Source organism: Pollachius pollachius, assembly GCF_949987615.1.
Source record: "Pollachius pollachius genome assembly, chromosome: 2".
Taxonomy (NCBI): domain Eukaryota; kingdom Metazoa; phylum Chordata; class Actinopteri; order Gadiformes; family Gadidae; genus Pollachius; species Pollachius pollachius.
Window position 1 is genome coordinate 42,979,806 of NC_136935.1, and position 21,411 is coordinate 43,001,216.

Genomic DNA, 21,411 nt, shown 5'->3' on the forward strand with positions numbered 1-21,411 from the left:
TGTGAAGGCCCTACATGAAAGAACCCCATTGGAGGCCACAAGATGTAGCCTGGACAGATTTGAACACAGGGTTATGGCAACGCAACACTCATTACGTCTACATCTATTATTCAAACGGCGAGAACATAATTACAAACGAATAGAGTGCCAGTTCGGAATCTCTTCCCATCTCATCTGTGTGTGTGCAATTGTGGGTGTGCGTGTGTTAAATTGTATGTGCTTGTGTGTGTGTGTGTGTGTCTCAGCGGGTGAGTGTGTCTGTGTGTGCGTGTTACTTTTGTGCGCGCAAGTTTGTGTGCGCAAGTGTCTGCGCAGACGAGTGTGTGTGTGGGCGAGTGTGTGTGTGGGCGAGGGTGTGTGTGGGCGTGTAGAAGAGTTGTAGGAACTTTGATGTGGCCAGATGAATGACAAGGAATCTCTCCATCCTACAGAGACATGAATAAATAAAACAGGCATGAGGCTGAAGCTGCTAAACCCACACCCATACCCATTCCTTCGCTCTCTCTCTCTCTCTCTCTCTCTCCCTCTTTGTACAATCTTCACTTCCGTTCGCCTCTGTTCCCTCCCCTCCATCCCTCTGTCTTTTTGCTTTCATGAATTAATGAACACCTCTGAATCTCAGTTCTCTTTGTATCCATCTTTCCACTATCTCCGATGCTTTGTGCTTTGATTACTAAATGAATAATAAGGAAATCGGTTTGGACGGAACATCTGCCATCGGGGTGTTTAGACTGCCTCTCCACTGTTTCTCTCGCTCTGTGTTTTTTGAGGGCTTAATGCCTTCTGTTGAGTCGTGAGTGGTTGTTTTTGCTATTTCCGTTGCTCTTGTTCTCGTCGAAGGCTACGTCTGTTATCGCAGCCCTGCTCCAATCCTCTTTAATTGTCTCTTGCCCGTCTCTCTCTCCCCCTTCCATCTCGCAGGTCCCTCGCTCTCGCCATTTGCAGTTAATCAGCACTAATAATGATTTCGACTTGGCCTGCGCCCAATCCACTGCGAATACACGCGGGGCTTGGGGTTTCTTTGCACGTGTGCATGAACACACACGCGCGCACGCACGCACGCACGCACACACACACACACACACACACACAAATACTATTTTCAGACAAAGTCAGAGTTGAAGGGTTTGTATGTGTGGGAGGGTTTGAGTGTGTTGCTGTGAGTGTGTGTGTGTTTGTGTGTTAGTTGTGTAGTGGGTGATGATTCATGGTCCTGCAGTAAAAGCCACTTATCAGCCTGAGGAAAGACAACAGCATCTTAAAAGCTCATCAGTCATATTAACTCTAGACGCACACGTGCACGCGAATACACACACGCGCACACACATACATTCAAATATACACAAAAACATAAACATACACACAATCTTGCATACATACATTTGTGAGTAGTTGTGTATGAATATGTTTATGTTTGTCGGCAGGAGCTGTAAATCTATGTTCATTTGTTTTTTATGTTTGTGCGTGTGTGTGTGTATGCGTGTATATGTGTGTGGTGTGTGCATGTGTGGGTGAAGGGGATGGTTGGCTTGTTGTGGCTCATATCATTTATCGAAAGAGACTCGATAATAAAACTGAACCGAACAATAGTGACCTGTGACCTCAAGTATTTGTGTTAGACATTTCTCAGAAAAAAACCCAATTATGCTTCTGAAGATTAATTCGAATTTCGTGCTGAGAAAAGGAATCGGATTCCAAAGGCGCATCGGCTGAGCCAGACCTTCATAGCCTACTAATTACGATAAGGTTAATGGGTAATTATACTTACAGGCATTTCCCCTGGTGATTTCCTTACTTTGCAAACAACTACAAATGTTCTCTCATATAATCAGCGATAAAGAAAACCGCTTTGGCAGTATTTCACTTTCACAGTTCGCCTGATAGGGAAACCCCGAACGACTTCTCCTGATATTCTTCACCATCACACTAAAAGACAAGTCTGCAGGCGATGCCATTCCCTGTAACGGCGTCATACCCATAACCATTAACTGCGGAGGAGAAGAGAGAATTTACTTCTGACCCGAATCAGTCTTTCACCGTAACGGCTCAAAAAGCACTTTCCTTTGTAAGTCGACGACATGGCTGCCCACACATTTGTTAGCTGATGCCCGTGTGGGTGTATGGGTGTGTCGATGTGTAGTGGTGATGGTGATGGTGGCAGTAGTGGCGGTGGTGTTCTTTTACCTGGCGGGACCCCGGTGGAGACGGTGGAGGCGGTGGTCTGGCCCGGCCCGGCGACGGTGCGTGCCGCCACGAGGATGGTGTAGGAGGTGATGGAGGTGAGGCCGGTCAGCTGGTGCTGCAGAGTGGAGTTGGAGAGCGAGCGTTCCAGACGGCTGGAGTTGATGCCGGTCACCTCCCACCACAACACGTAGCCTGTCCCCACAACCGCACACACACACGATGGTTTAGTATAGGTACATGCATGCGCACAGAAACACACTCACACACGCAGTGGAGCATAGGTACAAGAACGCAGGTGCACACACACACACACACACACACACACACACACACACACACACACACACACACACACACACACACACACACACACACACACACACACACACACGTTTTAGCACAGGGGCATGCGACACACACACATACACACAAACACACAAAACAAACAGTCATGACATTCATGAGAAACTTATGCATATAGATGCAGACACACATACACACACACACATTGAATGATCCTTGCCCTGGAGCATACGCACGAAGTGCACACACCCACACACACACACACACACACACCTGCATATATCTGCAAACGACTCATTTGAAGGCATAAGAGAAAGGAGGGCGTGTTTGTGGGAATAACTTCAGTCAAAGTCCCTTTTCTGTCCTCTCACATCTTTCCCCTCATACATCACACTGCACCCCCTTCTCACGCCTCCGTGAGTGTATGTGTGTGTGTGTGTGTGTGTGTGTGTGTGTGTTTGTGTGTGTGTGTGTGTGTGTGTGTGTGTGTGTGTGTGCGAATGTGCACGGCCACTTATGTGTAGAACCCTGGAGAGACAGAGCGGCCCCTCGTCTGTCTCCCCACTCACCAGGTACAGAGTGAATAGTGAATCCACAAGGTGACCTTTATTCTGCTGCCATCTTCCCAATTCTACTTGTGTGTGTGCGTGTGTGTGTGTGTGTGTGTGTGCGTGTGTGTGTGTGTGTGTGTGTGTGTGTGTGTGTGTAGTTCATACAGAGTACAGAGTACATGTGTTTATATGAACATGGAGCCAGTTATGCTAACATGGCATCTGCTGGAATAGCATAGTGGGAGCTATTCTTATCGTTCAAGGGTGTGCAACAAAGTATATGTTCCGCATGTGTCACACACACAAACCCACACACACACACACACACTCACACACACACACACACACACACACACACACAGACAAACAAACACACACACACTTTCACCCAACAGAAACCCTGTTGCTTCCCAAACACTCACACCAGGAGCAAAAACGAAGCCCCGACCTTACAGACAGAGGAACACGTTCGCACATAGGAGTAGGGCACACACACATGGTGTAAACATTTGACTTGCAGCAGCCTGTCATGTTTACCAGCGCCGGCCTCTTAAACAGAGCCACCGTGCGACAGCAGCAAGGAAACTAATGTGGGCAAAGTGCTGTGAGCTGTGCTGCCGGGCTACGCAAACACATCCCAGAATGATGTTAGACGTGGGGGGGAGGGGGACAGGGACGGGGGGGGGGGGGGGGGGGGGGGGTGAGAGTCAAATGGGTGCAGCTGGGGGGGAATGGTGGAGGAGGGGGCTGGGTGTTTGTCGGAGGTAATGTGAGGAGACAAGTAGCAGAGAGAAAGGATTAGCCTTTGACAAATCAGCGGTACATAATTGCAAAGATGGGGAGTGTGAGAGAGAGAGAGAGAGAGAGAGAGAGAGAGAGAGGGAGAGGGAGGGAACGAGAGAGGGAGAGAGAGAGAGAGAGAGAGAGAGAGAGAGAGAGAGAGAGAGAGAGAGCTAGAGAGAGAGAGAGAGAGAGAGAGAGAGCGAGAGAGAGAGAGAGCGAGAGAGGTGGCCTGGAACCACGGGAAGATGTGCAGGAGGGCAATTACAAACACAGATCTTAGTCTTCCGCCCTCTATCTCTCTAAGAATTATCAAAGGCTTTCATCGTCTGAGGCTTGACATTTGCTGGCCCCTCAAACGACACTGTACCTCAAACTAGGATGGGGTTAGATCTCAACTGCGGATAACGCATTCAGTTCCACCACCCTGCAAGTTTAGCATCAAGATGGCCGCAAGGCGAACCAGACCAATCAAGACTGGCGGTGGTGCTCAGACCAGCGTGTTGAAGAACGGTCCAGACCTGTGATGATGCCGTTCCTGTCGGCAGGCTCCTCCCAGCTCACTCTGACGGATGTATCCAGCACCTCCGGGAAGCTCAGGCTGCTCACAGGACCAGGGGCTGTATTGATGAGAGAACACGCACACACATGAACACGCACGTAGGTACGCAGACGCAGGTGTTGGAACATACACAGTCAATATCAACATTTCTCTGGCATGTTCGACCCATTCTCCACTCGGTCCAGTGGAAAATGCCCCCCCGGTTCCATACTCTTGTATAATCGCTATACGTTATCTGCTGTGGCTCCACCACACCCTAACTCCTTCACTCTTAATCACTCAACATCGTTGTGCAAGCAGACACTCACACACACACACACACACACACACACACACACACAAACACACACACACACACACACACACACACATGCCACACACATGCACACAGACACAAACACTTGTTTGTCATTCAGCCCATGTCTCCCTAACCTACCCCCCGCCCCTGTAGAGCGATTTAGCTGTTCATCTGAGACGTTCAATAAAGTTCACACACAATTACATACCACACGCACGCACGCACTCATGCACGCACGCACGCACACACGCACGCACTCACATCGACACTCCCACGCGCCTCGACGCACTCACACACAGCTGCAGTCTGGGCTATCATCAAGGGAGAATTACACTGCTTGTTGACCCGCCAGCACGCCCAGCACCCAATCAATACCTGACTCTGTCTGAGCGTCACGCACGCCGCCCCCGTGTGTGTGTGTGTGTGTGTGTTTGTGTGCATGCGCATGTGTCGCCTGCGTGCACGTGTTTGCATACGTGCCGTGGAATATCTACATCCCCCATATTAATTACTGTTTTGTAGTGATTGCGTGTCTTTCCACCGGCTTTAATTGACAGTGGCAGACACATATTTCAGAGCGATTATGTTCATCAATGGCTGAGCGGATCAATACACACACTCCGCCTGCTCTGCCAAACAGCAGAGGGCCGGCGGGAGGAGAGAGCGACGGCCGAATGTACAGAACCAACGTGGGTCAAAGATAAATAGATGAAGAGAAGGGGGGGGGCGAGGGCAGAAGCTATGGGGAGCTAGTGGAGGGAGGATGGAGGGGAGTGAGAGACCACTAATTTGTGTGCACAGCTGTACATCAGCTCGCTAGAAACAGCTGGCCGGGACTAGAAGTAAGTCACTACAATGTCATTATGTTCTTATCTATAAATAACCACAATGCAGCAGTGTGGGTCCGTGTGTGTGTGTGTGTGAACACTCACTGTCCTCGTGCGTCTGCAGCGGAGTGCGTCTCTGTGTGTGTGTGCGTCTGTGTGTGCGTGCGTGTGTGTGTGTGTGTGTGTGTGTGTGTGTGTGTGTGTGTGCGCACTCACCGTCCTCGTGCGTCTGCAGCGGAGTGCGTCTCTGTGTGTGTGTGCGTCTGTGTGTGCGTGTGTGTGCGTGTGTGTGTGTGTGTGTGTGTGTGTGTGTGTGTGTGTGTGTGTGCGCACTCACCGTCCTCGTGCGTCTGCAGCAGGGTGGGCGGGCTGCGCGGGCCGTCGCCAGGTGTGGTGAAGCAGAGGGCGGAGCCAAGGTAGCAGGTGAACTTCCTGAGTCCACTCACCAGCCCCGTGTGGCGGGAGCCAGGGTACTCCGGAGTGATGGTTACTATGGTGATGTCCCCGGGAGATCGCTCGGGCCATACCAACAGCTTACGACGGGTAAACAAAAGGGAGAGATGACACATGATTAGTCATAATAATTCATTATAACGCGCAATAGAAATTGTAAAAGAAATACAAATTCTGTATGTTTTACCCAAAGTTGATGTTTGAGGAGGACAAAGTTAGAGGGGTTTTCATGTGTTATTAATCAACACTCATTGCGATGCTAACAGATACATTTTTCTTTCTGTCTCTTGGTCATTAAAGGTTAATAGAGGGAACGGGAGAAACGCAATTATGGATATCGACAACATACATCCATGCTCATTTCCATTCTTCCAATAAATACGAGCTTTTTCCTGAGGGTCTGTGATACGTGTCCACTTTGCAGTGGCGCAGTATCCATCTTGTTGTCTATCCGCACCACCGGTAACAATGTGTATGATTGCTACAGCCACTGAAAGACCACCCACGTGCCTCTTCGGGGGGCAGGCTAGAGGCACCGAATGTCAGGGTAAACTGAAGGCCTATAATACCATGTCGGAGCAGCATACTGTTGGGTGGGGTCTGAACGCAGTAGACTGCGAAGACAGCTGCCGAGCAGTAAAACGGTGGCTGTGGTTGTCGTTATTTCGTTCCCAAACAGTTGATTTAAGGTACCATGAAATGTAATTATTTTTCGCCTTGTTATCTCATTATTTACTGTATTATCAATCTACCAAAGTATGCCAGCAATGCATCTGTGTATTCGTTAATGAGTAACGTTACATCCAAATCTCATCGGTGTTCTGTTCCTCTAGTAAAAATAAATAAGGGATGACTTTAGCATTTAATTATTTAAACCTTTAAACCAATAACAGCCTAACACGTTTTCTGCTCTCCCACATCGCTGTGTTCTTGTCCCAAGCTAATTATGTGGTTCACTTGAAAAATATGTCATGCTAGGCCAAGCAATATGGTACTGCGAATGGATTTCTCTTAGTGTGTTCAAATTAACTGCAGTTTGTTCACTCAGGGTGACAATTCTGCAGAACATTTCTGTTTGCGCTGCTAATTTTCAGCCTAACCCACATGCATGGGCTTGGCCCCTGTGCCCCTTACCGGAAAGAGGCAGGGGGGCCAGAGAGAGGACCGCCATAGAATACTAAGTGTTTACCCGGACGGAATAATTCAAAATGTCGGCCCAATTAGTTTTCTCTCTTAACCTGATTGTGGCCTGTAAATATTGTGCGATGGCGTTTACATGACCCTTTCCAAGTACAAGCTGGAGTACCGTCCTTAACTGACTCCACATCAGTATTCATAAAGCCACACAGGAGTCACTCCGAAATCACTTGATGGATTAAAAATGTAGCGATATGCAATATGTATGGCGCACGCATCGCCTGATGTATGATCTTTACGCTTCATAATATAACAATTTTTAACTTAGATGGAATCTGAAAATGAAAGTGAAAGTGAAAGAACTCAACTTTGTATGAATAGCTAATAGTTGGACAGTGCTGATGTCCGCACTAATTCATGGCCATTAAGGGAAACCATCGCTATTAATGGGGCTAGGAAAAAAATGAAGCCCTTAATGTCACGGACATGCCCGTGGATAAATCTAATTATGGATAACAAGGCTGGCTTATATTGATGCAAGTTATTCCTAGCTTGGGGGAATTTACTGTAAATGCCATTTATGTCATTAGCTTCACACACACATATGCACACATACACACACACACACACACGCACACCCACGCATACACACTAAGGGCGTACCTTGTATCCTTGGTTGATGCCATTAATGAACTGCTGTGGAGGGGGGTTCCATGTAAAGCGTATGGTGGTGGAGTTCACAGCCAGCACGTTCACATCTTGAGGAGGTGCTGTTGGGACTGCACACCAAGAAATACATACAATATTAATACTGCTGCATTCACAGAAACATTTACACGTGTGCTACATAGCTAAACGGCGATTTGCCTGGCGTTTTTGGTTTCACATTCGACAAGTGGATGTGAAAGATTTCAGCTTCATCCTGGTCTATAGTTGGACTTGAGTATTCGTATGTGTGTAGGGACCATGTATTGTCATGCCGATTTGCTTGTTTTTCTATGCTCCCCTCTACATCCCTCATTGACTAGAGAGGATCCACTTTACTGTATCTCGCAGTCCTACTCGGCACTAGTCTTTGTGGTCAAGGCAGTGCTACCTGAGAGCCCTCTGTCGGGGTTGGCCTTCCACGACCCCCCTCTGTTGCTGAAGGCAGCTATTGAGGAAATGACTGGGGTTATTCTGAGAAAAACGGCATTGCAGAGTAAGTGTTTTTGTTCGTTTTGTGTTGTGTGTTGTGCAGACAGAGGGGGGGGGGAGGGAGAGAAAGAGAGACAGAGAGGAAGGAGAGCGAGAGAGAGACAGAGACAGAGAGAGAGAGACAGAGACAGAGAGAGAGAGAGAGTGAGAGAGAGAGAGACCAACTTAATGACATAGAGGAAAAGCAAGTACAGCATGATAGACCTACTGCTGGGCCCCTCTTCACCACCTCACACGCACACACACACACCCACACACACACACACCCACACCCACACACACACACACACACACTTCAGACTTTTAAAGGTCACTTTTTTTCCCCCATCAAATAAGTGATTAGCGAGCAGAATGCGGCTACAGTTTATGTCAGAGATGATTCAATTTCGTAATAACCAATTGTACTTTGTCTTCCCCTAAAGATTATGGCCCGGCCTAAAGCCTCGCAGACAGGACCTCTTCCTCATCATATCTCCTCCTCTGGTGCAATTTTACATTATGTGTGCATGTGCTTAAACAGACATGCGTGTTGTGTGTGTGTGTGTGTGTGTGTGTGTGTGTGTGTGTGTATGTGTGTGTGTTTTTGTGTGGGAGTTAATCAAAGCCAGACCAGGTGGCACCTGAGTCGCAGAAGGAGGACTCCCCGATGGCATAAAAGCAGGCCTCCTCTATAATAGGCAGAAGGGTACAGCGTGCCTGGGTGATGTATGCAGGGCTGTGTTGGTTTGCGTGCGTGTGTGTGTGTGTGTCATGGTTATTAGGGTGTAAGGGGTTTATGCTGATGCTGGCGGGCAGCAGGGTGATAAGGCACTGTGGCATTATGGGCATGCCCTTTACGTTGGGAACTTGAGCCAGAGAGTTCAACACACACACACACATACACACACAAAAACACACACATAAGCAACAATATAGAAGGGTATTATTAATAGTGGCAGAAAGAGAGCTGGGTGGAATTGTTATAAGATAAGAGGAAAAGAAAGACACAAAAAGAGGAACAGAGATGAGCAACAAAGAAATCCTTCTTAAAGCTAATCTTGGACAATAACAGCCAAATTCCAAGACTTAATTCTGAGCAAAAACACTTTGCATAACACAAGACCAGTTTAGCTGCAAAGCTTCTTATCATTGTATAATAGAACCTCATATTATGTTTCTTCTGTATATTTTATACTGAATTGAGTCCCCATAAAACATAGGATAATAGACTAAATGTGAATACTGTACAATATACAATTTTTCCGTCTGGTATCAAAAGAGTAGAATCTGATGTTACTGTCATCTAATAGATTATTGTGTAACTGCATGCCTAACTATACTGGGAAAGAGAAAGAATGAGTGACAGGGAAAATGAGTGGGCGAGCAAGATAGAGAGAGAGAAAGATAAAGAGACAGGGAGATAGAGAGAGAGAGAGAGAGAGAGAGAGAGAGAGAAAGAGAGAGAGAGAGAGAGGGAGAGAATGATAGAGAGTAAGAGAGTAAGAGAGAAAAATAGATAGAAAGGGAAAGAGTGAGCGAGAGAGAAAGAGAGACACGGGAAGAGAAAGAAAGAGAGAAAGAGAGTGTGCAAGAGAGAGAAAGGGAGTGAGCAAGCGAGAGAGAGAGGGAGAGGGACAGGGAGAGAGAGAGAGACAGAGAGACAGAAAGGGAGGGAAGAAGATAGATTAATTGATGTTAAAGATGCGTTCTCCCCCTGCACGGTTCCAAGAATACTCAAGGGGCGTGCCCTCTGACCTCCCCCAGCTCCCTCAAACAGATAAAACACTAAGCCAGGCTCCCGGGGGGGGGGGATTGGGGGTCAGTGTGTGTGTGTGTGTGTGTGTGTATGGCGTGTAGGAGAGAGTTAGAGAAGAGTAATGATAACGGAGGCACAGAGGTCAGACCTATTCTCCCAGGACCGAAAGAGATAGGGATTCTCAGAGGTCAGACAGACCCAGCAAGAGAGAGAGACCCAGAGCGCAATGAGGGAGAGAAAGAGAGAGAGACCAAGAGAGAAATAGAGAGAGAGGAGAGAGGGAGAGAGAGAGAGAGAGCGAGACCAAGAGAGAAATAGAGAGAGAGGAGAGAGGGAGAGAGAGACAGCGAGACCAAGAGAGCAGTGGAGGGAGACAGAGAGATCACGAGAGCAATGGAAGGAGTGAAAGAGAGAGAGACCAAGAGAGAAATAGAGAGAGAGGAGCGAGGGAGAGAGAGAGAGAGCGAGACCAAGAGAGAAATAGAGAGAGAGGAGAGAGGGAGAGAGAGACAGCGAGACCAAGAGAGCAGTGGAGGGAGACAGAGAGATCGCGAGAGCAATGGAAGGAGTGAAAGAGAGAGAGACCGAGATAGAGAGAGAGAGAGACCAAGAGAACATGGCGAACAGAGAGGGGAGAGAGAGACCAGAGGGCAATGGAGGGAAAGGAGGGAGAGGAAAAGATAGTGAGAAATAGAAAACAAAACAGAACAGGAATGGAAAATGAGACAAATGCAGTACAGTAGAGAGAGAGCCACACACAGGGAGAGAACGAGAGAGAGAGAGAGAGAGAGAGAGAGAGAGAGAGAGAGAGAGAGAGAGAGAGAGAGTTCATCTTCAATTCATTGCAGACACACTCATTAAAACCCATTCTAATTATTAATGAGCCAAACTTCCTCCGCCCGAGTCCATAAACCTGTCCTGAACTTTAGTGATGACCTTGCTATGTCGCGTGCCCATGTCCTAGCCTGGCCATTTTTAATAATAATAATAAACGGTTGTGTAAAAGTCAGTAAAAGTCAGCCAGGGAGCAGCACCTGTTTAAAGGAGATTTAGCCCCCTGCCCCCTCTCTTACTCAGCTCCCTTCCCCCCCCCCCCCCCCCCCCCCCCCCCCACCCACCCAGCCTGCCTGCTCACTGACATCTTCCCTCCATGCTGCTGTTATCTCAGCATGTACACTTGGCCTTGGCTTGCAATAGAACACACACACAATGGCCAATAGATTCAGGGCTTTTGCTCCAGAGCATTAAAATGGGTTATTGCCTTTGCAGGACCTTCTAATCACTTAAGTGTCCCTGCTTAATATATGCTATGTGTGAGGGTGTTTTACAATGTGTATACTACTGTTGTGTGTGTGTGTGTGTGTGTGTGTGTGTGTGTGTGTGTGTGTGTGTGTGTGTGTGTGTGTGTGTGTGTGTGTGTGTGTGTGTGTGTGTGCATATCATTATTTGTGTGCAGGTCTCTGTTTATATTATGTACACACATTTGTATACAATATGTTTGCGTGTGTATGCGTAATCGTGTCTGAGCGTATGAGATTTTTTGTATGTTTTTGCCTATTACTAAAAGTCTTCATCCAAATTTGTGCATGCACAGAATATAGAGTACAGATGCATATGTGAGTGTATGTGTCGCTGTGCGTGTGTGTTTGTGTTCCTCTTTATGCTATCTATGTGTGTGTGTGTGCTTGTTCATGTGTGTGTGATCATTTGTGTGTTTGTGTGTGTGCTTGTCTATGTGACCGTGCATGTGTGTGTGTGTGTGTGCTTTTTTGTGGGTGTGATCATGTGTGTGTGTGTGATCAATTGTGTGTTTGTGTGTGTGTATGTGTGCTTGTTCATGTGTTTGATCATTTGTGTGTGTGTGGTCATTTGTGTGTGTGTGTGTGTGATGATTTCTGTGATGATTTTTGTGTGGTTGTGTGTGTGTGTGATCGTGGTTGTGTGTGTGGCCTCACCTCCCTGCAGAGTGTACTCCGTGACTGAGCTGCTGTAGTCTCCGAGGCCTGCCCCGGTGTAGGCGGCCACCTGGATCTGGTACTGGGTCCAGATGATCAGGTCACTCAGCAGGCAGTAGTTGGTCTCCGGGCTGCTGATGTTCTTCTCCTGGTAGTCTCCAGGAAGCCCCGCCAGACGATACCTGAACCCACACACACACACACACACACACACACACACATTATGGCTGGTTCAGACCACACGATTCTCAGATATTCCTCCACGATTTATCATGTCACACTATACGATCACAGAGCCAGGAAATCGGCCTTGTCTCGTCGGAAGACTGGCCACACTACAAGATTCGAGGGTGCGATGCTCTCTACTTTGTATCATTCACGTTTGCAAGATATTTAGAAAATCTAAGGTTAAGAACTGACATAAATGATTTTTACCTTTTTGTCATAAAGGTTCCAGTAGTTTCTATATCTGCTCAATGCAGCAACTCCTCACAGTAGTTGCGTTGTGACATGAGCGATGCAAAGTGCCCGCAGCAACACCGTAGCCTAGCAACAGAGCGTCAACAATGGATCCCGAGTACCTAGCACAAGGCATTATGTTGGCGGTTTGAGGTTTATGATAGGTTATGATAGCTATTCGCACGTCAACAGCTGTTGGCTCCAAACGTACCAGGTAGGTCAACGGCGTCGGCTATTTCTCGCCAGGCTGTATCCCTTTTCACCCTATCGTGGAACTCCTTTGTGGACACGTCGAAAATACAGGGACGTTGCTGCCACATTCCAACCAAAGTTGTCTCCATTATGTTGTTCCATTATCTCTCGCTTTCTTTATTAGCATTCTTCTTCTTGCTATTGGTCGTATTAATTTTTGTAGCAGTTACTTTGTACTCAACATAGTGCAGTGAAGTCAGTTGGTAAACACTGCGCGTGAGCTCCAGCTGTTCGCGGGGTTCCCTCACGCAACTGGGGGCGGGGTTCCCTCATGTCAACAATGGATAACGTCATGCGATTCCCCAAAAAATTCTGACATACCAAACTTTTCGTCGTGGGGTTTTCGAACGTCGCAGACGAAAACATCGCAGATCGCAAGCATGTCACATTACAAGACCTCGTCTCGTTGCCGACCTTTCAAAATCGTGTACGACTCGCAAATTTGTCTGCGACGCAAACAAACGCACACACACAAACACACGCAACCACATACACAAACAAACCCACGCACAGACACAAAAACAACCACAACCACACACACACACACATACATACGCACAAACACACACACACACAAACACACACGCGCACAGACTCACACACACACACACACACGCAGACACACACAAACACACACACACACACACCAATAATTCCTGGGTCCGTAGTGCTTCCGTTTGTGGTGAGTCACCATGATCGTTCATCATCAAATATTAAAACAGCTTGTAAAGAGGGGCCGGCAGACTGCTAGACTCAGAAGAAGCCAGCGCCTGAGCAAATGACATAAACATCCCTACAGAGGGAGAGTTTGACGGGCCTGGAAGGTGTAATATCATTTAGGCTTTGTAGATATCAGATCGCTGGGCTGAATGCAATAATAATAATAATCCACTTGTCAGCATTTTTCAACCCCTACCCATTCACTGGCAGGATGTGGTTCTTCTACTGGCCTGGAAGCTGAGTCAGCAGCCGGTAGGGTACACACACACACACATAGGGTACGCACACACACACACACACACACACACACACACACAGTCACACAAACAAACATACCCCCCCCCCGCCCCACACACACACAAACACACTCTCTCATACGCACACAGTGAGTTAGCTGTGTCACTGCCGCATGGCTAAAGAGAATCGCTGGGCTCTGGGGCAGACGCCCAGAGCCCAGGGAGAGGAAGAGGAAGAGGTGTCGGCCACAAGTGAAGTGGCTTCATTAAAGCCTGGCACCTGAAGAGAAGACCATGGTGCTTGGGATGTGTGTGTGTGTGTGTGTGTGTGTGTGTGTGTGTGTGTGTGTGTGTGTGTATGTGTGTAGTGTATCCATGTATGGTTGTCTGTGTTTGTGTGTGTGTGTGTGTGTGTCATTTTCCGTGTGTGTGTGTGTATGTGTGTGTGTGTTGTGTCCGCATCTTCAATTCATCATTCATCCTTCCAGCTCTTTTTGCCCCTTGTCAAAAAGCGGAAAAAGGATGAATCGTGAGTGATGAAGGATAGGCTAGGGAGAGAGAAAGAGAGACAGAGAGAGAGAGAGAGAGAGAGAGAGAGAGAGAGAGAGAGAGAGAGAGAGAGAGAGAGAGAGAGAGAGAGAAAGAGAGACAGAGAGAGAGAGTGAAAGAGAGAGACAGATACACAGAGAGAGAGAGAGACAGAGACAGAGAGAGAGAGAGAGAGACAGAGACACAGAGAGAGAGAAAGAGCAGGCCAGAGTGTCCTGTCGCCTCAGATGAAGAAGTTGTACAAAGACTGGTAGTGGCGAAAGAGATGAAGTGGATAAGGGGACTTCACTTGTGGAGCCATTAGATGCAAATGAATGTAGGCAAGCGATGACAGCTGGGTCGGTGCCGGCTGAACAAGTGTGTCAGCGCTCAGGTGGACCAGCTGAAGGCAGGGGCAGCACAGGAATTACCCGCCCTTGTCTTATGGGATCCAAACAAAAGCTTGTGCCTGCGGTCGAGGCTGACAGAGGGAGCCCGAGAGAGGGAGGAGAGGAGGAGGGACCAGGGAGAGAATGAGGGGAAGAGACTTGGGAAGAGAGAAAGAGATAGAGAGAGAGACAATGGGATGTAGCTTCATGATCATGAATGTTTTTGTGTGTGTGTGTGTGTGTTAAAATGTGTGCGTGCGGGTGTGCGTCCACAGCGATGCCCAACGTGATGCATGTGGGTAATTTGTAGGAAGGGAGGGAGAAGGGAAATAATTAAGCTTTGAATGTGACCCACAATTTTTTATAATTCCATTTTTTATGAGCCCGCTGTGCTTAAACTTTTATGAGCGTGCGTATTTAAGTGTGTGTGTGTTTAAGTGTGTGCATACTTGTTGGAGAGGGTCCAGTGTGTCTTTGTGTCCAAATAGGTGTGTGTGTATGTGTGATAATTATAATAAAGTATCCATACATATGTGTGTGAGTTTATGTGGATGTGCGTGCATGCATGTGTGTGTATGCTTGTGTGTGACTGTGACTGTGTGTGTTTGTGATCTTACACACTTTTGTGTGTGTCTGCGTGGGTGTGTGTGTGTGTTTGTGATCCTCACACACTTTTTGTACTTCTTTGTGTGTGTGTGTGTGTGTGTGTGTGTGTGTGTGTGTGTGTGTGTGTGTGTGTGTATGTATGTAAGTATGTATGTGTGTAACCGTGTGTGTGTGTGTGTGTAAGGGTGTGTGTTTGGCACAATGTGTGTATGTGTGTGTGTGTGTAAGGGTGTGTGTTTGACACAATGTGTGTGTGTGTGTGTGTGTGTGTGTGTGTGTGTGTAAGGGTGTGTGTTTGACACAATGTGTGTGTGTGTGTGTGTGTGTGTGTAAGGGTGTGTGTTTGACACAATGTGTGTGTGTGTGTGTGTGTGTGTGTGTAAGGGTGTGTGTTTGACACAATGTGTGTATGTGTGTGTGTGTGCGTGTAAGGGTGCGTGTTTGACACAATGTGTGCATGTGTGTGTGTGTGTGTGTGTGCCACCATACGTGTGGGTGTGACCGTGTGTGTGTGACCCTGTGTGTGTGTGACCATGTGTGGGTGAGTGTGCGGAGCGTACCTCAGCACGTAGCCCCTGAGGACCCCGTTGAGCTGGGGTTCGGGGGGCGGCTGCCACTGCACCATGATGGACTGGTTGGTCCGACCGCTGGCCACGATGTTCTTAGGAGGAGCACTGGGAGCCTCCTCTCTCAGCATCAGCCTGATCACACGCACAGAGGAATCCCCAACAAGGTCGGTCCATTGAGTGTCATTGTGATAGCCTGATCCTCAGGGTTAGACCCCACAGCCCAGCATTCCAGCTGACACCACATTGGAGAGGCCAAGGCTGGCCCGCTTTCAAGTACAAGTACCGGATATGGAATACATATTTATCTCTGTATATATATATTTATGAATTTATGTCAACACAAAAAACAACAGGAAACAGCGGCCCAGTTTCCTGGATGAAACTTTTTTTTTTAATACAGTATTCTATTCGCATAATACAACCTTTTTATTAATTTTTTTACACGGATGATAAACCCTTGAAAAACAACGGCTTACTGCAACCGGTGGCAAATGTAAAAGGACTTTTCCTCCAGAGAGGCCGCAGCTCCCCTATTCACCCTGTGTGTGTGTTCACCGGCCGGTCTCAACCCCCTCAAGCCTCACGTCTCAAGCCTTATGCCTGTGACGTCGGCACACAGCACCACTCAAGGCCAACGAGGCCTCCATATATATATATATATATATATATATATATATATATATATATATATATATATATATATATGTCTCTCCTCTGGTGCTGTAGCGTTGCCCCGTATCGCTGCACACTTCCCACCAGGAAGGGCTTTAATGGCTTCACTTAAGACTTCCAAGCACTGCTCCATTATGTGCATATAAAGCCTTTTTAGTCCGGGGGCTTCTAAAGCCTATCTCCTTTCACTGATGAATGGGACACCGGGCTGAGATAGAGGCGCTTTGGAGCATTAACACCGCCATTCAACCCTTACCTGTTGAACCCCGAGTTGTGTCGTCCTCCACCCGTCCACATAAGGTGACGTGTTTGGGCGTCACGGTGGCTTCCCTCCCCCCCACCTCCTTCCTGGTTTCTGCCTGCAGCTTCTATTTTCTATTGTTACCCTCCTTGTTTTTTTTTTGGTATTTTTATCCCTTTCCTATGCCGCGGCTCTACACTGGCTGCCACATTTACATACCCTGCCTTCCCGTCCCTTTCCCTCACATTACCCTGATAGTTTGCGATCGTATCTTTATCTCAACCAGTTTTTTCCCCGTTATCGTTACCTCTCTCTCTCGCTCTCTCTCTCCCGCTCTCTCTCTCTTTCCCACAGTGTCTCTCTCCCTGTCTCCCCGTGCTCCATGCTAGTCTGGTTTTCCAGGGTGACAGCAATAGATAGTTAAATGACTATTAGTGGAGGATGAGTGCCGAATGCTCCTCTCTTCATTCCCAGTAAGACACCATCATTTCTCACTCCCTCAGCCCTCCTCCCCTCACCTCTTCCATTTGTATCCATCCATTCGATCCATCACTTGCTCATTCCTCTCCTTTGTATGATTGCGCTCCATCTCCTCTCCTCATGTATCGCTAAACCTTCACCGGGCCTCCATCTTTTTTCTTTTTTTGATTTCTCCTTTTTTATGTCCCTTTTTTATTTCATCTCAATGACATCATTCTGTCTCTGGCTCTCTATGTATCTCCCTCTCTGTGTCTCTCTTTCGATATCTCTTTCGATATCTCTTTCCATCTCTCTCTCTCTCTCTGGATCCCAATGTCTCTTCCTCTGTCACTTTCTCTCCCTCTCTCCCTCTCTCTCTCTCTCTCTATAAGGCGTGTTGATGAAGCGCTGCTGGCCCCACATTGGTTAATAAGACACACAGACTGATCCGCTCTGCCTTGGGCTCCGCTGTAAGCTGCTCAGTTCGCAAAACCGGAGACATATGGAGGCGGGCAAACATGCATGCATGCTCTCTCACTAACACACACACACACACACACCGAAGCATACGCGCACGCACACACTTACACACAAAAGCACATGCGCACACAAACACACACACACAAAGACACACACACACACCGAAGCACATGCGCACACATTCATTCATAAATGATTTTACAGACCCACTCCCACACATATCTTTGTTGAGTGCACATAACACAATTACAGTCATGGCCAGTTACACACACAGACCCCCCCCCCCCCCCCCCCACACACACACACGATAAAGACAAACTGATATATCCGATGCCCTTTTTCCCCTTGATGGACTACGTCCATGGGACTATCGAACCGTCTCCCTCCACCAAATGCCCAGCCCCTCCCCATATCTCCCTCCATAAGCTATTTCAACATCGGCCCTGACACGCTCTGTGAATGTGTGTGTGTGTGTGTGTGTGTGTGTGTGTGTGTGTGTGAGTGCTGAATGTAGGGTCCATGAAAAGTGTTCGCTGGGCGCTTAGCTGCTGGAAAGCAGTGCACCGCTTCCATTAGTTGATGAGCCATTTGACAGTTACAGGTGCTCATGAACACTTCCACGTGCACAGAGACAGACACACATGCACACGCACACCACACACACACACACACACACACATTATGGTGTGGGTAAGATTGACATTAGCATAAACATTTGTATGTCTGGATATAATATTTAACTACGGCCGCCCTATCTACTGTAATTGATAATGTGCATTAACACACACTTTAGCGCTCACATAACCAGGCGCACACACATACACACACACATACACACTGACTAAGCTATTAACAGAATCTCTAATGCATTTCATATCAGTGCTGAGCCATTTTCCAGTTAACAGTTGCATTACCCTTCAAAAGATATAGCACCCTGTCTCACACACAAACACGCACACACACGCACGCACACACAGGCACACACACACAGCTAAAACAGCCTACAAATGTGCCTCTGTGTTATATGTGGCAGATTCTCGAGGCTGTTTACTTCAGCGTGTGTGTTGATGTGTGGATCAGAGACAGACAGAAAGAGAGAAAAACTGGATTAAGAGACTAAAGAAAAGCATCGCCATAGAAAGCGAGATGATGTGATGTAGCAGAGTTAACACAGAAAAACACAAACACCTCTTAGCTCAAGAATGCGTGTTTGTGTGTATGTGTGTGTGAGCCTGTGTGTGTGTGTGTGTGTGTGTGTGTGTGTGTGTGTGTGTATGTGTGTGTGCGTGCACAAATCCAAGTTCGAAGAACGGGGGCCATCTCTGAAACATTACAATCAGTGCGACAGTGAACATACTAAACAGGCCCTTATCCAAACAGCTCTAAAGGGAGCCAGACACAGGTGGAGCCCCCCAGAGAAAGTCAAAGGGACACATAGAGAGAGACAGACAAGACACACACAGAAGAGAGGTACTTCCTTCATGTTTGACATTGAAAACGGTGTCTCCATAAAAACACTACACTGTCTGGCTGCTGCCGGCTACAAGCTCCTCAGGAGGAATGCGAGTAGAACACTAAATACACTTTTCAACAAGAAAAACTTTCCCGCATGTCCCCAGCCTCGCAGACAGATGTTTCCCACATGAAACATTAAATCTCACCAAGGCTGGCTTGTTGCACGAAAAAAAAAAGAAGAAGACCCATTAGTCATCGGAACTATTTCCCACGTTGGTGGAGATCCAGAAGTCAACCGATTATATAGTGCGCACTCAACTTTTCTTTGTGTTATTTTAAATCAGGCAATTTTAAGCGCCGATATAATTCATTCGCCGAGGCCGACGATTAACGTGACATCAGATGTAATCAACGTCGGAGAGGAGGCGTGCCCGACAGCAGGATAAACCTGACCTTTTGACTCTACCCTGGAAGGCATGCGTGGAGAGATGGAACAAGGCAACCCACGTTCTGATCCTTTTTTAGTTGCCTCATTAACCGCCCCGAAAAGCGGGGTCACCTCGGAGCCCCGCACGCTGTTCACATGTCTCCTTAACACAATGGCCCCTCGAAAACAACCTGTTCCCTCGCAGGGTAATTAAAATTCGCTTGCATCCCATTGTTCGGCGTGCACTTCAAGTTTGAGTTCCCACCTCCCCCCCTTCGCTGACTAAACGCAGAGGATAACATGTTGCTCTCTTAAGTGTATTATGCAGATTTTAAAGCATGGTAATATAAAGGAAAATCGTCGCATGACCACTTATCCTTGCACAACATTAGTACAGAAGTGAAGACCACTCGCTTCTTCAAGGTGGCGTATGTGTGTGCGTATGCGTGAATAGCGGCGCCTGTTTGAGCGAGTGAGCATTAAAGAGAAGGAGCAGTGGGAATGCAGAGAGACCATTAAAGCCCATAGCATTTGGTCTGTACGGCCAGCGGAGGGTGTGCAAGAGAAAAAAAGCGAAAGAGCAGAAGTCTTTAGGTCAAGCCACTTAAAGATGCTAATGGTGTGGTCGTATGGGGAGCTCAAACATGAGTCGGCCACATTTCACACGTGTGCGTGGGTATGCACACACGTGCGTTTTCTTTGAGCGTGTATGCATGTGTGTGTACGCACATATTCACATTTGTGTGTGAATGCACATATGTGTGTGCATGTGTGTTTACACGGATATGTGTGTGTGCGTGTGTGTGCGCGCCCGCATGTGCTATAATTGGGCACTTCAAGGGGGCTTTGAGGTAATCTCTTCCAGCTTTGATCACGTCCGAGTCATACGCTCTCCTCGCTCTCCGGACCCCTGTCCCCATGGAGACGGAGTCAACCCCGCCCTCCCCCCCCTCCCCTCCTCAATCTCCCAGGTCTATTAAAGAATACATTTAAAAAGCAGAGGGAGTAAAATGAGACCCGAGGTTACAATTCCACCAGTGCCGGAGTTCCTGGGGGGGGGGGGGGGGGGGGACACGGGCTTGTCGTCACAGCAACAGGTAACTCATGTCTTAACGGGACCCCTCCGTATCTCGTCCTCATCATACTTACACACACTTTCATCGCCTCTCCTGTTCACCGTTGCGTGGCCCGGCCGCGCGGCCGCGCTGCGTCCTTTTAATACCACAGCACAGCCTTAGAATACCTGATCCTGATCGGTCAATGGCCGTTCAAAGGGTGGGCGTTATTATTCGATAATGGGACATTCTTCTCCCCATTTCAATTCAATGCACTAAGACCCAACATGCAAGGATGTTTCCTTGACAACGCAAAGACGATATGCTCAAAGCACAGTAGAGGAATATTACAATTTCTGCTCATTAGGTTGTTTAAAACAATAATAACCATGATGAAAGTAACTAAGGACTTTTGACAATTGTTCGCAACTTTGGTAAGTGGAATTAACCACTACAGGGTGTCTCTTTATTGGGGAATAACGGGATGCCCCGTTGTGGTTAATTCTTAACATATTGGTATAACTGAAGGAATACTCTCCCGCTCTCTCTCTCCTGCTCTCTCTCTCTCTCTCTTTGTCTCTCTCCCGCTCTCTCTTTCTCTCTCTCCCGCTCTCTCTCCCGCTCTCTCTACCGCTCTCTCTCTGTCTCTATGTGCTGCATCACCGCTGTGCAGGAGTGTGAAATGCACTTCCAGTTGCGGGCGCTTCGGCATCCAGAGTGCTTATAAGTTGATCAAGAGCAGCGCTTGCACAAGCCTGTGTGCGGCTGCTGAGCCCAGAAAGGGTGAGGACGTACACCCTCCTTCCAAACTGTTCAGCACGGCGCACCCACTACCCTCACCCCCCATCCCGCTAGGGACGATGGCGGTAGGGACGATGGCG

General features: G+C 47.8%; 1 protein-coding gene across 1 annotated transcript in view; it reads right to left on the reverse strand.

The window, feature by feature from the left end:
- Window positions 1–21,411, reverse strand: part of LOC307070353 (protein sidekick-1-like) — a gene marked incomplete at both ends in the record, with an annotated part of 237,560 nt that overhangs the window by 50,480 nt on the left and 165,669 nt on the right. The window contains 6 exons of the mRNA XM_079728783.1: window positions 2,185–2,376; window positions 4,340–4,438; window positions 5,843–6,038; window positions 7,759–7,874; window positions 11,983–12,164; window positions 15,733–15,873. Coding sequence (XP_079584909.1) covers window positions 2,185–2,376; window positions 4,340–4,438; window positions 5,843–6,038; window positions 7,759–7,874; window positions 11,983–12,164; window positions 15,733–15,873 — 926 coding nt within the window. The remainder of the gene's footprint in view (window positions 1–2,184; window positions 2,377–4,339; window positions 4,439–5,842; window positions 6,039–7,758; window positions 7,875–11,982; window positions 12,165–15,732; window positions 15,874–21,411) is intronic.